Source organism: Diceros bicornis, chromosome 18, assembly GCF_020826845.1.
Source record: "Diceros bicornis minor isolate mBicDic1 chromosome 18, mDicBic1.mat.cur, whole genome shotgun sequence".
Lineage (NCBI taxonomy): Eukaryota > Metazoa > Chordata > Mammalia > Perissodactyla > Rhinocerotidae > Diceros > Diceros bicornis.
In genome coordinates, this window is record NC_080757.1 from 55,258,819 (window position 1) to 55,278,345 (window position 19,527).

Here is a 19,527-nt window from a genome sequence, read left to right on the forward strand (position 1 = left end):
ATGAAATAAGACCTTCTGTCTGTTCCCACTTCTAAGATGTCAGGTGTAAAGGAATGTTCCCTCTGAATTAAAAACTTCCCATGTTGAACCATTAGCTTGAAGGTTACTCTGTTCTCTTTTCTTCCCTTTCTCTCTTCCTTTCTTCTCCTGTAATTCCTCTCCACCCACCTGATCCCCTGTTTCCTCTCTTTCTAAGTTACCACCATCTCTCTTCACCTTCAGTTCCTATCCCTCTACGACCCATCTCCTTTCCTTCCCACAGTCAAGACTACAAGAGAGGCATCCAGGACACAAAATTTAAGGCTGGCATGACCCTGAGAGTGACTGTCCCTAGGCACCTCTCTTGCCTCACCCTAGGCCTGGCCCTGTCCCCTCCTTCCCCAGATCCCTGTCTTTACATCATTCAGACAGGTGTTTTCCTCCCATCCTCCCCTACTCTTGCTCTTTTGACCACCTGGCAGAATATTTACTGTGTATGCACATAACTACATTATTTAGAATCGCAGTTTAGCTACTGTATTAAAAGCCAATATAACTATGGCACACACAAGATAGAAATGCCCTTCTCTTTCCTCTAACATCCAAAAGTAAGCTGTCCAAAGCTGATATGGCAGTTCCATGGGCCTCACGGGCCTTCTGGCCCTAGCTCTACAACCCTCAGAGCCTGGCTTCCACCTCTAGGTCTAAGATGGCTGCTCCAGCTTCCACCACCACCTCCACAGTCCAGTAAAAGGAAGAGATGAAGGGAAGGGAAGGGATTGCTCCTTTCTTCTTAAGGGCGTGACCCAGAAGTTGTAGGCGTGGCTTCTGCTCACACATCCCCTTGGACAGAACTTAGTTACATCACACCTAGCTGCAAGGGAGGCTGGGAAATGTGGTTTTTAACTTCCCAGCCATGTGCTCAGCTAAAACTTCTGTTACTATAAAAAAAGGAGAGAGCAGGTAGTTGGGGGTTAACCGGCAATCTTTTCCACATTTGTATTCTACTGAGAAACACTATCTTTTCTTTCTCAAAATAGTAGGGAGAGGGAAACAATAGCTATCCTTCTATTCTTTTCCTAAGTAAGACTGCCTGTATTTCAGGGGATCATTCAGAGTCCTATGGTAAGTGGAATTTGTGGAGAATAGTGATGATGATGATGATGATGATGATGATGATGATGATGATGATGATTATGACGACGACGACAAAAATGAAAGTAATAGTTAACACCTACATATCACTTTCTAAGAGTAAGACACTATTCTAAGCCTTTTTATTAAGCCTTATATGTTCATTCACTTTATCCTTACAACAACCCTATGAGATATACATTATTATCATCTCTGTCTTACACATGAGGTCGAGTCACACCACTAGTGACATGCCCAGAGTCACACTGCTAGTAAGGGATGGATCCAGATTCAAACCCAGGTAGTCTGGCTCTAGAGAAAAACAATAAATATAGATGCTATTCTTGTGTAGAAACATTGGAATATGTTGCACAGTTTCAGGGGGACTCATCCTGTAGAGCACGATGCTGTGCTCTGGGAGGTGGGAGTGGGGTGGGGGTCACTCTCTTTGTATTCTACATGAATAGTGCTCCCTAGAGGGGCACACTGTCCTCCCCCTCTCCTAAAAAGTCTAGATTCCCTTCTTAATTCCACCCGGTATCCTCCTTCTGCTCAACTGAAGTTCTAAGCTCTCTTGGGGAACTCAAGCCCTTCCTGAACAGTTTCTCGGGGCACAGAGTTGAAAGGGACATTAGAAGCAGTTAGTCCAGTAGTTCCTAAACTCGTCTTCATGTAAGAGTCACCCATAGAACTGTATAATAATGCAAATTCCCAAGCCTTGCCCCAAGAGATCCTGATTCAGAAAGTCTGGGGAGATCTGTATTTTTGACGGGATACCCAACCTCCCCAGTTCTGAAGGAACCCATATGAAGTCTGTATTGGGAAATATTGGTAGACCCCCCTCCCTCCAAATCCAGTAATTGAATCTCCTCTATGGTGTCCCCGCCCAGTGGACACTCAGCCAATGCAAGGAGCTCACACTATGTCCCAGGTTAATAACTCAGCTCCCACTGATTGAGCACCTACTGTGAGCCAGGCATCGGGACAAGGATTTATGGATTGTCTCATTAATCTGCACAACAGCCTCAGAGCTCAGCATGATTGCTAACCTCCACAGGGAAACAGAGACTCCAAAAGTCAAGAGAGGCTCCTGAGGTCATAAGCTCATAAGTGGAGTGTGCTGACTCAGGGGACACACTTATTGTCGTGCAGCTCTGCGTCTCCAGCTATGCTTTGATGTCTCATTGTTTCTCATGTGTTATTCTTAAGCCCCAAATACAGCATCAATTCCGCTAAAATTGAGAATTCATATTTTATTTCTCTGTTATTAAGTATACTATTATAGTATTATCCTATATATGATATATATGGTATTGTATAGTAACGATACCATCTGGGGATGGCTATAAATGAAGAAAGAATGAGCACATATTGAGCACCTACGATGTGCTAGATGTCTCTTATCCCATTTATTCCTCACAACTTTCCTATTTTAAAAATGAGAAAACTGAGACCTATGGGGGTCAAGAAATGGTCCAAGTCACATCCCTAGTAAGCGGCCCAGGGGACCTTGAATCAAGTCTGCCTGAACCAAAATCCCAGGTTGGTTTAATATGTGACACCACTTTCCAGCAGAGCGCCCTGCAGCCCCATCCCCCTACCAAGGTCTGACATGACGAATGCCACACTCTCCAGCACGACCAGGGCAGCACACGCAGTGGGTTTGAATAAATGCTTCTCAGATGGAGAAATAAGAAGAAATGCTGGCACCTGGGCGTACAAAAAAGTACAAGAACAGCAGTGCTGTTCACAACAGGTAAAAGCCAGGAGCAGCCCAAATGCCCTTCTAATGAAAAAAACGTGGTCTATTCATTCAACCGAACATACACAGCAGTCAAAACAACCAACCACCACAACATGCAAAATGTAGAAGACTGTTAGCAATATAAGCTTAGGTAAAAAAAAAACAAACCTAAAATAAAAAATGTATTTTTAGAAACGCATATAGATGCAACAAAAGTATCTAAAACAGGAAAGAAAAGAGTGACGGACACAGGAATCAGGATGATCATAAACTCAGGTGAAGGAGACAAAAGAATTGGGGGGGCAGGCAGAAATACAGTTAAATGTAGGTTATTGTCAAAAACCCAGCTTTTGCTTTGGGTTTAAAGTTTCTTATTACATAAGACAGAAAGAAAGGGGGGGGGAGGCAGGGAGGGAGGGAAAACTATTCGTGGACAAATGACGAGTGTGTCAGAATTTAATTATTTTGATTATCCCAATTCTGTACACCCTGAGGTCCAATTTAAAGAAAAATTAAGTGGATAGATGAATAAATGGTTTGATATCCTTGCGTCATCAGCTCTTGGAAAGAAGGATTGAATTTCCCTCTTCCCAGTTTTGATGCTCAGTTGTGTTTTGAGGAGAAAATCACAAAGGCTAGCATGAAGGAGCCCAAAGCATCTTCTGCCTCTTCTGGAAAATATCTGAAATTAAATCCTCTGATCCCTGCAAGCAGGTGGCAAGCTGTGTAAGAGGGCCTGCCGCGATAGGATCATGGCCAAGTGGAGTGTGATTTCAGCAGAGAAAGACCCTCAAAAATATGACGCCTCCCACACAGAGACGCTCACACACACACACACACACACAAACACCTGCTGCTGACTGTGGGGAAAAAATCATTTTTAATACTCACAGTCAAGGATGAAGCCTAAAGAACAAATCCCTTCCAAAAAAGGTGATATGTACACTTAAAGTCATATTAAGATGTAAATGACAGATATCTTCCCTTCCTAGAAGTGTATTTCTTTTTCTTTTCTTTTCTTTTTTTTTTGGTGAGGAAGATCAGCCCTGAGCTAACATCCGTGCTAATCCTCCTCTTTTTTTTTTTTTTTGTTTTGCTGAGGACGACCGGCTCTGAGCTAACATTTATTGCCAATCCGCCTCCTTTCTTTTCCCCCAAAGCCCCAGTAGATAGTTGTATGTCATAGTTGCACATCCTTCTAGTTGCTGTATGTGGGACATGGCCTCAGCATGGCCAGAGAAGCGGTGCGTTGGTGCGCACCTGGGATCCGAACCCGGGCCGCCAGTATCAGAGCACGAGCACTTAACCACTAAGCCACGGGGCCGGCCCTAGAAGTGTATTTCTTCTGTGGAAAGAGGACTAAGCTACACGAGAGAACAGGTAGAGCAGAAAGGGGGGCTGAGAGAAATCCAAGCAAACTTTGCCAACTCTCATTTTGTCTAGGCTTCCCTGAATATTGGGCCAAAGAAGCCCATCTCCCTGGAACAGTTGAGCTGAACAGTTCTCCAATAGCACAGCTGCCAGCTTCTGAGACCCTCTGGGGACAACTGTCCACAAGGCACAGACAGTGAGTTGCAAAGAACTTAGAGCTCAGCAGAGGAGCCAGCCTGGATGCTCAGCCTGTCCCCCGGTCTGCAGCTGCTGGCCTGTGTGCGAGACAGGAGAGAGCTCCAGTTTCATGACCATTAGAAGCACCACCGGTTCTTCTGGAGTCCTAGCCCAGGGGGTTGTCTTACTGCCCCTGGTTCCGAGGAAGAAAGGCACCGAAGCGCTGCTCTGTGCTTTGTGGCATTCCCACGTATGTACCAGGAATGGAGGTGTTGAGCAGATGTGGCGATACCACTGGGCACTTCCATACCTCTAGAGAGGCAGAACCCTCAGCCTCTCCTCTCCCCAACCCTGACTGAGTGGCAGAAAATGTTGGAACTTACAGCCAAAAAGGTCCCGTATGCGAGGCAGTTTTTCCAGCTATGGAGCTAAAAGCACTGCATGAATCTCCGCAGTCCCTGCCTAAACCATGATTCTTGGCTGATGCTACTATGCCAATGAGGCAGCTGCAGGATGAGGAAAGCATATCAACTTGGGGCAACACTGCTGAGGAGCCAAATTATCTGCCATCTGCGTGATCTCGGTGATTAACTTAACATCCCTGAACCTTGCTCCCACCATGTATAAAATAGGAAGAAGGGTAGCCTTCTCCAGAGGATTATGGGGTAAGGCTAAATTAGATAATACATGCAAAAGAGTATGGCACATGGTGGTCATAATAAAGGCTCATTCATTCATTATTTGTCCTTGGATCTCCCAGAAAGCACCCAATAAAGAAGCCAGGAGAAGACAAGGCAGCCGAAGTCTGGTATCAAGGAGAGTCACCCAGGTCACCTTACAGAGAATCTCCCTTGTCAGAGACTGTCAGTTGTCAAGAATGTGACTCTGTGGGGTGCCGGGACAGGGGAAGATACATTTTTGGGGGCCTTCTCAGGAAGGAAGAGTTGGTGCTTGGAGGCCCCCTCCTGGGTGAAACTCTCCCTGACTCTTACCTTCCTCCTCACCTCCAGGCAGAGAGAGTTGGTCACCCTCTTCTCCAGACTTGCAGTGTATAGTCCGTATTATTCCAATAACAGTGCCCCATCTTGCGCACTCAGTACGTACCAGCCACTGGGATGAGCACTTCTCATGCCTTATTTCATTTAATCCTCACAACAACCCTATGAAAGAGGAAAGTGAAGGTTAGCCAAGTGAAATAATAGACCAAGTCGCACAGATAAAAAATGGCAGAGCTAGGATTCAGACCTGCGTCTGCTGGCTCTAGAGCTATTTAACCACTGTGCTAAACTGTCTCCCTTACACCCCATCATGGCCCTAATCGCATGGTACAGCGTTCTAAATCTGTTAGTCACAGCTAGTAGACTGTCAGCTCTTCAGAGGCGGGAACTGTGGCTCTTTTCTCTATTTATCCCCAGCACCCAGCACAGTGCCCAGCTAAGAATAAATGAATGAATGAACGATCTTCTCCAAAGTCCCAGGGAAGGAGACAGCACCATTGTTCCTCCTAGGTCAATATGACTCGTAATCTCCATCCCCATCCAAGTTTGGGGGGGCGTGGAGGGTGGAGGACAGGTGCTGCAGGTACAGGATGCTCCTTCCCCACAGTGCACTTCTCACTCATGCCAAGAGCCCAGAGCTTAGCCACGGGAACGCTGCCAAGCCCTTCACTAGAGGAGAGATGTTGCTGGATCTTTAATGCTAGAAAGCCCATCTCATCTCCCCATTTCACACTTTTTGCAGCATTAAGTCCTCATAGAGTTTATTCTGGATATTTTCTAAAATTCATTGAACTCAGCAGTTCTCCTTTTTTACATTTGTGACTATAGTTTATAGATTATTTCCTTAGTGAACCAAAAGGAAACAGCCAGTTAATCCTCACCTGAGGTTCAGCTCAAAATTTCAGAATGAAAATAGTATATTAGTTAAGAATGCAAAATCTGAAGTCACATATTCCTGGGTTCAAATTCCAAGTAGCTATGTACGTTTTTTTAAACTCTCTAGGCCTCAGTTTCTGCTTCTGTAAAATGGATACAAGACTAACTATTTCATAGAATTATTGGTTAGAGTAAATGAGATAACGTATAAAACAGTTAGCATAGTATCTGGCACATAGGAAATGCTCAATAAATGTTGATTTTTAAAAGTTAGGTCGAGTTCAGGGGCACCTAAGGCAGTTATGTGGGTGTCGGTACTCCCCGAATAAGGTCCAGATCCCTCTAGCTTTAGGGTCTTCTCAGATTACCAGCAAACTCCCTAACTGCTCACCCAGAAGTTTAACCTGCTACAAATCCTGCCCACATACAGAGATCTCAGCCAGCCTTTCTAATGCCTCATTCTTAAACGTAAAGTTAACCAAGAATTCCTAGGCATTAAAAAAAAAGATCTGCAGCATGAAAGAGAAAACCAAAACAAATAGCAAAACTGACCCTAAACAAAGCAGAGGTAATTTAAGGAACAGGAGAGAAATTTTAAAACACTCAGAGAGATTTGAGAAGATACTACATCCATAAAACAAAGGTATAAAGTGAAATTGAACATAGCGGTTCCTCAAAAAATTAAAAATAGAATTACGATGTGATTCAGCAATTTCACTTCTGGGTGTAGACCCAAAAGAATTGCAAGCAGGGTCTCGAAGAGATATTTGTATATTTACCACGTTCATAGCAGCGTTATTCACAGTAGCCAAAAGGTGGAAGCAACCCAAGTGTCCATCAACGGACAAATAAAATGTGGTATACACACTCAACGGAATATTATTCAGCCTTTAAAAGGAAGGAAATTCTGACACATGCTACAACATGAATGAATATTAAAGACGTTATGCTAAGTGAAATAAGCCAGTCACAAAAAGACAAATACTATATGATTCCACTTATAAGAGGTACATAGAGGACTCAAATTCATAGAGACAGAAAGCAGAACGGTGGTTGCCAGGGGGTGGTGGAGGGGGAATGGGGAGCTGTTGTTTAATGGGTATAGAGTTCTAGTTTTGGAAGATGAAAAGAGATTGGAGATCTGGAGGTTGGTTGCACGGCGATGCGAATATACTTAACATTACCAAACTATACACTTAAAAATTAATATGGTAAATTTTAAGTTATGTGTATTTTACCACAATTAAAATTTTTTAATTGAGAACAAAAAGATAATTCTTGGAAATTGAAAGGAAGGTTGCTAAAACTTTTAAATGCATTGTAAGAATTCGAAGATGAGGTTGAGGGAAGAGCCTAGTACATAGAACAAAAAGACAAAGAGACATAAAATATGAGGTTTTTAAAAAGATAGCAAAAGGAATAATCTAGGAAGTGCAACATCTCACTACTTGGGAAATTCAGAAAATAATAGTAATAATTAAAGGGAGAAAAAAACTTAAATCAAGAGAATTTCCCAGAGAGGAAAGGAGACTCGCATCTTCAAACTGCAAGGGTCTACTGAGTACCAGCACAATAGATGTAACAAGGTACACAACTAGATAAAGTAATGTGAAATTTCAGAAAACCATGGATCCAGGCAAGATCCTAAAAGCTGCCAAAGAAGAACAAATATTAAAACAGGTCATTCCCAAAGCTGAGGAATTAGTCTGGCAACAGACTTTCCACTAGCAACACTTCCAATTAGCAATACTAACCCCTGTTACTGTACTAGAAGACCATGCAGTAGTGTCTTCAAACTTGGGGGAAATGGTCTTCAACCTGGAATTCCAAATCTAGCTAAAACTGAGTAAGAGTAAAACAAACACATTTTCAGATATGTGAAGACTCAGAAAGTTCACTTCCCAGGGCCTCTGTCTTGAGAAGTTACTGGGGTACATTCTCAAGCAACTTCCTCTAACACTTATTCATGAGGAGTAAATCAAGTTCACGAGGGACTAACCCAAAAGAGAAAGGTATGAACCACAGGAAATACTGAATCCACATAGGAACAGAAGTAAAGGAAAATGTCCAGGGGTTCAGCCAGGCAGCGGGCCCAGAAAGCAACCACCTCAGGTTAGAGCAGCAAATAAAGTCCTATAGCAGAGAGGTTTATGAGATAGCATAGAAGGGAACCTGGAAACGAGCCTTGAGCATATGAAGAAGGCCCAGAATTCAATTTTTAAATCAGTTAGAAACTCGGTGGGGAAGATAAGAAAGTCATTATTTAAATACAAAGAAACCAGTCCATATCAGAACAGGAAGTCACTGAAATTCAAGAAAGGAGGGAAATGGACACAAGGAAAAAGAAAAGTAAAAAGATGGAAGATATGAGAGATATAATGAAGAAGGCACGTATTCCTCTCCCAACAAGCAAAAAGAAAGGCAATCAGAAACTTCAGAGAAAACAACTGATATATCAAACGGCAGCTTACAAATTAAAACAATGAGTTTAGCAAAGGGGCTTTTATTAAAAAAAAGAATAATTTTTTTTAGCTTGATGATATAAGCCTTTAAAAATGAAATTGGAAACATAATCATAATGTGCTATTTGGTTCTACAAGTAGACTGTGTTTGCCTAATTATAGCAGTTTAAATACTGGAGGTTTGGGAAGGGGTCCAAATTTTAGAATAAATCCATAAAAAATTACAGAAGATTATAGTTACGTCTTCTATAACTATGATTACCTTTAAAATGTTATCTCTATCAGTTGAGAAACTTTAAAAGTAAGCCTAACAATACCTCAATAGCAACGAACATGTCAAGCACCCAGATCTTGGTTACTAACACCATTCTCCAATAAAAGGAACCAGGGTTCCTTGGAGAAATGAGTGATTCTAAGGCTGAGGCAGGAATACATAAGATAACCCTAGAACTAGGACCCTGGAATCCCAGTTCCAGACAGAAAGAAGTGCTCAAAAATAAACAAATAAATAAAATAAAAGGATGTCAAAGAGGAGATAAATGCCAGTGGACAAATCTGACAAGCACTACCTGAGTCAGGTGATCCAGGTTCACACCAACAGTGGCTGATAACACATCCTCTTGATACGATGTGTTGATACTGACACTTTACCTCCTTGGTCTTCCTCTCAAAAAACACATAACCCCCATCTAACCATGAGAAAAACATCAGACAAATGCAAACTAAAGGCCATTTTACAAAATAGCTGACCAACACTCCCCAAAACTGTCAAGATCATCAAAAACAAGTCTGTCTGAGAAATTTTTATAGTCTTAAGAAGCCTAAGGAAACATAACAATTAAATGAAATGTGATATCCTGGATCGGGTCCTGGAACAGAATAAGGACATTAGGTAAGAATTAAGGAAATACAAATAAAGTATGGATTTTAGTTAATAATAATATACCAATCCTGGTTCACAAGCTGTGACAAATGTACAAATGTTAATGATAGGGGAAATTGGGTGTGGGCGTACAAGAACTCTCTATATCATTCGTGCAACTCTTCTGTAAACATAGAGTAATTCTAAAATAAAAAGTTTATTTTTAAAAAACATGTCTGATAGAGGTTGGGAAATGAAAGGGGTAGAGAAGTGAAAGGAAGGATGAGTGTGCTCATTCTTCAGCTTGCATCCCGAGGACTAAAAACATACAATCTACGGTTAATGAAGCAAGAAATGGTTTAAGTCTGTTACATGAAATTGTAGAGTTGACTAGTGAAACAACAGAAAATAGTGGCATAACTATATTGAGAAAAACGAGCAGAGGAAATGTCGGGGCACAGGTCAACAGAAAATGTTCATAGTTCATAAACAAAAAAATTGGCATCATGGGAATTAAAACCAGAAAGGAGTTGCCTTAGAGGAGAGGGATTGGAGGTGGAGAGAAGAGGGATGTATAAGCCCTTCCATACCTTTTTTTTTTAAACTATAGGCATTTATTACTTTGATTCACATTTTCTAAATGAAATGAAAAAAATAAAAGGTCTTTAACCTAGTTAGTTCACATCACGACAGACACGGTAATGGAACCCACCCAAAGTGTGCGGCATTCCCAGACAAAGGACTGAAAGCTTCCATATTAAAACGTGAATGAGTGCTCTTAAGAATCCCATATGTAGGGGAGATGCTGACAGAGAGGACATAACCTGCTGTCAGAACTGACTGGAGCCATGTTAAAGTGGAGTCGGAGCTGCCTTTCCAGAGCAAGTGCTTTGCTGTCTTGAACCCTGGACTGGGCCAAAACAGCAACTGCTTTACAAGCAAGTCTTTGGGAAGGCAGTGGGAGAATGGACATCGTGATCACAAAGACTGAGGATTGTGGGATTTCTGAAGGTAGACTCAATAGTCAACCAATGGTTAGCCAAGACTAGCTCTCTACCTCCAACTCCAATGAAAATTCTTTGGACTACAACCTCCGTTCTTTGCCTTTAAAAGCCTCTGACTTTTACTTCCTAGTGAGACACTGTTTGTATTTCTACCTGAATCTGTGCTCCCCAAATTGCAATTCTTGATATCCCAAATAAACTTTTTGCTTCTCTTGCAGTTTATGCCTCTTATTTGTTGACACTACAATTAATATAAAAATGTGGATTGTAAACCACAAACGCAAAAGACAAGCTGGCAACTGAACCCACATAACCCAACACTGCTGATCACTGGAGTTGTGCAGAAATGGAATGTACAGACAAAGAAGAAGGAGAACTGAGCATAGAAAATTCGATATTCACTGACCCTGAAATCAAGGGCTGGAAGAAGAAACCTTGAGAGCGACATGCCCTAGTAGAATCTAACATCATTTCCCTGCAGAAGGAGCTGGGGCAAGAGGCAGACACCAGGATAGGGGAATAAGCAGTTGGCAACAAACCTGGACTTGTAATGTAGCTGCCCCTCTGCCTCTTGGAAGAAACATGGCATAAGAGAGTCCATGTACAAACAAATTACCTCCTCAGCTCGATGGAGACAGTGTAAGAAAATGTCACTTCTAAACACTTTACACCAGAAGCTCCAGAAAATGAATCACCATCCTGAGACAGGTCTGCAAATGTACTTACCAATGACACTTGAGTGGCCCCAAATATCAGAAAGACATCAATCCAAAAAGTAATAACTATGAGAATGACATGTCTTTGAAAATTATCATGTTAATTTAAAATGTTACAAAAAAGTCCAGAAGGCAGGAAGCCCAGAAAAAGAGATTGGAGATTGAACGTTTTTTGGTATTTTTCCCAGTGGATATAATACTCTAATTCTGAATGAAGGACTTCTGGTTTTAACTCTGACAGGTAAAGAGCTAGAAGTCATCATGCCCATCCTTACAACAAGAAAAATCTGGACAAACAAAATCAACTGCTTTTCTTGAACCCATCAGAGAACTGAGTTTGCAGGGCAAACTGCTACCCTGAAATCTGGAGAGACAGATGAATCCAGAAAATCACAGCTGACATCTGCTTACCAGGAGCAGAAGCCACTGGAGACGTGAACTGGCAGGAAAACGTAAATGATAATTTTGAGGAATTGCTGGAGGCTGAATGTGGACTAATGCGAGAGTGAGAAACACAGTCTTGAGAGGGCCCCTAAAGATTCGTGAATTTTACCTCCAGGAACCCCACCAGGTTCTCACAATGAAGATCAAGAAAGATCCTCATGGCTCTGACAGGGGGAGGGGAAGAGTGATCCCTGTGAAACATGCCCAGAGCCTTCTCCATAGCAAAAGCCTCTTCTGCAGAGAAAAGACATTACCAGAGTCCTGTCCCAGAGCCATGAGGGGAGGGCATTCCTCTCACTCCAGCCTGCTCTAGACTTTCAATCTCACTTAAGAGGGATAAAAAGCTGTAAAAGAAGAAACATTTGTGAAGTCACAAACCAGAGACACAGACTCACTAAAAGACCCATTAAAAGAGATTTATTTGGAGGGACCGGCCCTGTGGTGTAGTGGTTAAGTTTGGCACGCTCCACTTCGGCAGTCTGGGTTTGTGAGTTCAGATCCCAGGCGAGGACCTACACCACTCGTCAGCTGTGCTGAGGTGGCAACCCACATACAAAATAGAGGAAGACTGACACAGCTGTTAGCTCAGGGATAATCTTCCTCAAGCAGAAAAAGAGGAAGACTGGCAATGGATGTTAGCTCAGGGCTAATCTTCCTCACCAAAATAAAAAAAGAGAGAGATTTAGTTGGGAGATTATGGCATGTCTCCCTCCCCCAAACCAACAGGATAATAATGGTCCCCCAGTATTATAATGGTGGATGACAGTTGAAAGAGCTGCAAGACACAGACTCTCTCCGAGGTAGAAGTATTTAGGGAAGCCCAATGTCAAGGGAGGAGAAAAAAACAAGGACACTAGAGGAATGTGAAGTCTCTGGCACCCACAGCTACAGCAAACGTTGAACAAATCCCAGCTCCCAGCCATATTAGCATAAATTCTCACACCAGAGGTCTATTTACCTCAGTCCTACTGATACAACATGTCCAGCTTTCAACAAAAAGTCACAAGGCACTCCAAAAGGCAAGAAAAAAACACAATCTGATGAGACAAAGCAAACATCAGAACCAGACTCAGACATGACCCAGATATTGGAATTATCAGACATGAATTTACAATAATTATGATTAATATGTTCAGGGCTATCATGAGGAAAATAGGCAAGATGAAAGAACAGATGGGTAACGTAAGCAGAAAGAAATCAAAAACACTGTAACAGAAGTGAAGAATGAACTTAATGGGCTCATCAGTAGATTAGAGCTGGCCAAGAAAAGAATTAGTGAGCATGAAGATGGGTCAATAGGAAATCCCCAAACAAAATGAAAAGGAAAACAGAACAGGAAACCCAAGAACTGTAGGACAATTCAAAAAGATGTGATAAGCATGTGATTGGAATGCCAGAGGGAAAATAAGGAGAGAAAGGAGCACAAGTAATTTGAAGTAATAATGGCTGCGATTTTTCCAAAATTAATGACAGACACCAAACCACAAATATAAAAGACCAAGTAGTATAAATATCAAAAACAAAAACAAACTACATCTAGTCTTATCATATTCAACCTGCAGAAAAAGAAAAACAAAATCTTGAAAGAAGCCAAAGAAGGAAAAATTAGCTTTCCCATATGGGATAAAAATTACCACAAACTTCTCATCAGAAAATTTACAAGCAAGAGAGAGAGCAGCACAAAATATCTAAAGTAGTCAAGGGAAAAACTCACCAACCTAAAATTCTGTCTCCAACAAAATTATCCTTCAAAACTAAAGAAGAAATAAAGACTTTCCCAGACAAACAACTGAGGGAATTCATCGTCAGCTGACTCCTTGCAAGAAGTGTTAAAAGATTTTTTTTTTTTTTGGTGAGGAAGATTCACCCTGAGCTAACATCCATTGCCAATCTTCCTCTTTTTTTTTTTTTTTTTGGCTTGAGGAATGTCAGCCCTGAGCTAACATCTGTGCCAATCCTCCTCTATTTTGTATGTGGGATGCCTCCACAGCATGGCCGATAAACGGAGTAGGTCCACACCGGGGATCTGAACCTGCAAACCCGGGCCATGGAAGTGGAGCACATGGAACTTTAACCACTCGGCCACAGGGCCGGCTCTAAAAGATATTTTTTAGGCAAAGGACAGTGATATGTATCTGAAGCTTGGATCTACATAAAGCGAAGGAAGGCATCAGAGAAGGTATAAATGATGGTAAAATAAAATCTCATTTTTCTCATTCTTTTTTTTTTTTGGCGGAGAAAGAATCGCCCTGAGCTAACATCTGTTGCCAATCTTCCTCTTTTTGTTTTTCCTCTCCAAAACCCCAGTACATGGTTCTATATCCTAGTTGAGGTGTTCTAGTTCTTCTATGCAAGCTGCTGCCACAACATGGCAACTGACAGACAGGTGGTATGGTTCCGCAACCAGGAAGCGAACCTGGGCTGCCAAAGCAGTGAGCGCTGAACTTTGACCACCAGACTGTCAGGACTGGCTCTTGTTTTTCTTATTCTTGATTTATCTAAAAGATAGCTGTTTAAAGCAACAACAGTAACAATGTATTTAATGATTATTGCATATGGATAAGTGAAATCAATGACAACAATGTCACAAGGGGTGGGAGGGAGGAATTAGGAATACTGTTTTTAAGGTACCTACACTACACGTGAAGCAAGAATAATGTCACTTGAAGGTGGATTAGTTTAGTTAAAATATCCACTGTCAACTTTAAAACAATCACTTAAAATTTTTTAAGAAGAATTTTTTAATGCTAAGAAAGGAGATAAAATGGAATCATATAAATTGCTCATTTAAAACCAGAGAATGCAGAAGCAAGAAGCATCTGGCAATGAATAGAAAATGGTTACAAACATGGTTGATATTAATCCAAATATATCGATAATCACTTTAAATGTGAATGGCTTAATACACTAATTGAAAGACAGAGATTGTCAGAATGGATAATAAAAAAAAAAAAAAACAAGATATGTTGTCTATAAGAAATCCACTTTAAATATAAAGATTCCAACAGGCTAAAGTAAAGGAGGGAGAAAGTTATACCATGCTAACATTGATCAATATAGCTGGAGTAGCTATATTAATTTCAAACAAAGAAGACTTCAGAGCAAGGAAAAGTATCAGTAATAAAGGGGGCCACTACATAATGATAAAGGAGTCAGTTCTGCAAGAAATGCATATGCACCTAAAAACAGAGTGTCAAAATACACTCTGAGGCAGAAACTGATAGAACTGAAAGGAGAAAAAGACGAATGGGCAATTGTAGTTGGAGACTTCAAAACCCTCCATCAGTAACATACATCTAACATGCAGAAAATCAATAAGGATATAGTTGACTTGAAGAGCACTATCAATCAACTTGATCTGATTGATATTTATAGACTATTCCATCCAACAAAAAAATACACATTCAGGGCTGGCCCAGTGGCGCAGCAGTTATGTTCCACTTTGGCCGCCCCTAGGTCCACCGGTTCAGATCCCAGGCATGGACCTACTCACCACTCATCAAGCCATTCTGAGGTGGTGTCCCACATAGAAGAACTAGAAGGACCTGAAACTAGGATATACAGCTAGGTACTGGGGGCTTTGAGGAGGAAAAAAAAAAAAAGAGGAAGATTGGCAACAGATACTAGCTCAGGGACAATCTCCCCCCACCACCACCAAAAAAAAAATACACATTCTTCTCAAGCTCACCTGGAACATTCACCAAGATAGATCACAAAACACACCTTAGCAAATTTAAGAGAGTAGAAATCATACAAAATATGTAATTCTAAATAAATAGTATTAGTTATTTGAACATAAATAGCCCTAGAATGAAGAAAATAGACATACATCCTACCACATTTTTAATGGACACATTCCCTAAAGAATATTTCTTTTCCTTTACTTTTATTGTTTGTTCAACAATATGCCTTCTGATATCCTCTGCCTGGTTAATGCCAACTTATGCTCAGTCCAAACTTAAAGGTTAAAAACTTTAATATGATATAATAAAAGCATAAACAAAGTTAATCACTGAAAAACAATCTACAGAAAATAATGAAATATTTATGACATAAAAGATTAATGTCCTTAATATATCAAAAGATTTTATAAATCAATAAGAAAAAGATGAACACATTTATTCTTGGATCTTAATCCACACAGCAGTCAGAGTAGTATCCCTAAAACTCAAATCTGGCCATGTACTCCCCTACTTAAAGTCTTTCAATGGCTTCACATTGCTCTTAAAATAAAGTCCAAACCCTTAACATGGTCTGCACTATCTGGTCCTTACCTACCTCTCTAGACTTTTCTCCCATCATTCCTCTCCTCTCCCTCTCTGGTCCAACTAGACTATTCTTTTTTCTGCTCCTTGCCACCATAAATTTTTTGCACATACTGATCCCTCTTCCTGGAGTCACACCATCACTCCCTTCACCCGACTGATGCCCACTCATCTTTCAGATCCCAGCTTAAATATCATTTCTAAGGGAAGTCATTCACCATCAACTCCAGATCAGTTCAGATTCCCTATTGTGTGCTCTTCATAGCCTTGAGCAAACAGATGAAATCATGTCTCTGAATCTTCAGAGCTCAGAACCAGACCCTGAGAAGGCCCTGACCCTCCCAGGAAAGTAAGGCTCAGGGCAAAGCAGCCATTGGCTTCTGGAACCTTTTTATCTATGACAGTCATGGATGGTAAAGAAGCTCAGGAAAGTTATGATGAGAGCTTCTCCTAGACTATTGGTCCTTAGCTTTTTTCTGAATAGACAACTTTGAGAATGTAATGAAATCTATGGGACTTCTCCCCCAGAAAGATGCACATAAGCAAGACATTTGATAATGTTTTCAACATTTCACAATTCCACTAAAGTCCACCTATTCACCCCAGGTTAAGAACCCCAACTGTAGGCTTAGTGAGAATCTCACACACAAACACACTGGTTCCCTGGCTTTGTTCATTTAATCATTACGCATTGAGTATCTACAGTTAGAGACTCCAGCAACAATAAAACCTTATAAATGAAATTGGATTTATGGTTTAAAAGAATAGAAAGATTTGCACATTCATTGTCTCATTTCCTCTTCACAAAAACCCAATGAGGTAGGCCCACATTGCTCTACCTGTTTTACAGATGAAAAACATAAGTAATCTCAGAGAACATAGGTGATTTGACTAGGACCACCCAGCCAAACAGGAGTTGAAACCCAAGAGTAAAATGCAACCTTCTAATCCTAGACCTGGCCCTTTCCCTCCATATTGACATTGACCCCAATGGCTGGTGGTGATAGAACCTGTGCCTAGTGTTGTAGCAGCCCACTGAACACCACAGTCATCATACGGGGATAACCCCCAAGGCCACAGTCTCAGCCCCAGGTTCCCATGCTGGTCAGCCTCATGCTCTCCTATTCCAGGGCGTGATGTAACTCTGCAAATTCACGGTTCCAGCAGCAGGACTTCCCAGGTGTTTGGAGGAGGTAGCCAGAGCTCCCCATCCCCTTGCCCAGAGCATAATAGCTAACATTCTTTGAGTTTTTAATATGTCAGGCACCATCCTAAGCTCCTTGTATGAATTAACTCATTAAACCCTCAGAACAACACCATGAAGTAGATAGTATTATTATCTCCATTTTGTGGACACTTGGGAAGGTTAAACAACTTGTCCAAGGTTACACAACTAATAATAATTTTCAGAGCCAAGATTTGAGCTCTGGAGCCTGTGCTCTTAACCAAACCACCATTCTGCCTCTCCTGAGCCAACTGTCCTTAACTTTGGGGGGTCATATGCCTCCTGGAGAGTGTAATTATAACTATGGACTCTCTCCCTAGGAAAATGCAGTTAAGCAGAATTTTGCAAAATATTTGAAATAAGTCAGGGACCCCTAAGGCCCATCATGTACCAACCTCATGTATACTGGAGGGAATTGTCCAGGGACGAAAAGAGAAGCGGCGCCAGCACCGCAGGGCTTCGCCTCTGCAAATGCAGGAGGAGAGCTGAGCTGCGCGGCGTGACGGGGATGCTCGTTCACTGAGAATCAGCTCCCGGGACTGCAATGCCATGAGAACGCAGCGGGGCGGCTAAGCCTCCGGAGTCCTGTAGCTGAACGAGGTACGCCCGGACCACCAGCTAGACGGAAATCTTGCGTCCCTCTCCGCATCCTGGAGTCACGAGACGGGAGACTTGGAGCGGACGGTATCTCAGAACTCTGGTCCCGGGCGCACAGAGACGGCATCGCTGTTGATGCTGAACGCCGCGGTCGCGGACCTGCGTTCCCGGTACCGCGCCGCAGGCGCTGCGGGAGCTGTCCAGTGCTGAACCCGGGTGCGGCCCGGCCCGCGGGGCACAGACCCGAGTCTGCAGCACCCAGCGGAGCCGGACGGAGCTTCTGGGAGTGCTGACGCAGAGCGCGGGGAGAACGGGAAGCAGCGGGCTAGTAACCGGGCATGGACCCGCAGAGACTCGACTCCTACCAGGGGGGAGCTGGCCCTGACTTCAATGAGCACGTCCTGCATAAGGTAAGAATTTCCTCTAGTCCCCCGCCCCACCTCAACTCTGGGAGAGGGCGGCGTCAGCAGTTCTCTCCGTTCTCCTGCCTTGGCTCTGGGACTTAAGGAGAAACTGGCCCGTATCTGTGAGTCTGGGGAACCCTTTATGTTTGATCCTATTTACTGCTCAAAAGAGAGATACATGAACGCTGGAGGAGGGACCGCCGCCAGAGGCTCAGATTGTCAGGAGCTTCGTTCATTCATTTAAATCCCCTATTCCCTTTCTCACTCACTCCCTCCTGCCTCTCATCCATTTGAACTCCTGTGTACCCCGAGCACCCTTGCCCTCTGTAACCCTTGTGGGAGGCTGTGTTGGTCCTCCCACCCTTGCCTCAAAAGCTCCGGCTCCATCAGGTCTGGTAGTTGTGGTCAAAGACCTGAATTCTTGGCCAACTTGGCTGAAACTAAACATAGAAATGATCTGCAGCAGAAATAAACTGTTGTTTTCAAACCAGACTCCTTCATGACTCCAGAAAGCTGCCCTCCAGCCATGACTCACTCATAGCCTCCTGACAGCGTTTCCTTACTTCAAAGCTCTAACTCATCCATTGCTTCCCTCATTCAAGTTTCTTATGCAATGTAATTCTCAATAATGTAGGTCTCCTCTTGAAGTGATTGTTGGCAAAAAGTGGGAGCCTCTCTCTAGACAACACTTCTTAATCCAAAATTCATCACTTTGAAAAATCAGAGCCTTATATTTGCCATAAGAAGTCATTATTACTCCTCAGCCCTTTCTCTGCCCTCCTCATTCAGCCCTTAAATTTCCAACTTTGTTAATACTGCTTTATCTGTTAGTTCCTTGAAAGGCTGTACATGGTCATATACTTGGAGATTTTTTAAATCCATATATCACTCTGAAAATTCCATGAATGCAAGCTTTGAAATAATCTGATCCACGCTCTTACCCTATTACACAGTTTATATTTGAGAAAACTAAAGTCCAGAGAGGCAAATTGGCTTGTCCAAGAAAACAAGGTAGTAAATGGCAGAGCTAGTATTAAAAGCCAGGAATTACAACTCCAAGTCTAATATTCTTTTCTCTATACACGTGTGGTCCGTAGACCAGCAGCATTGGCATTACCTGGGAGCTTGTTAGAAATGTGAAATCTCAGACCCCACCCCAGACCTACTGAATCTGAATCTGTATTTTAAGAAGATCCGTAGGAAATAAATATGCACATAAACGTTTCAGATGCATGGCTTTGTGCCACACTGGCTATTTCTGTCACAAAT

General features: G+C 42.2%; 1 protein-coding gene across 1 annotated transcript in view; it reads left to right on the forward strand.

Annotated features, from left to right (window-relative positions):
• The first annotated feature begins 18,192 nt into the window (after window positions 1-18,192).
• The window catches only part of RAB37 (RAB37, member RAS oncogene family), a 61,343-nt gene continuing 60,008 nt past the window's right edge, over window positions 18,193-19,527 (forward strand). The window contains exon 1 of the mRNA XM_058561531.1: window positions 18,193-18,264. Within this exon, the coding sequence (XP_058417514.1) occupies window positions 18,193-18,264 (72 nt within the window). The remainder of the gene's footprint in view (window positions 18,265-19,527) is intronic.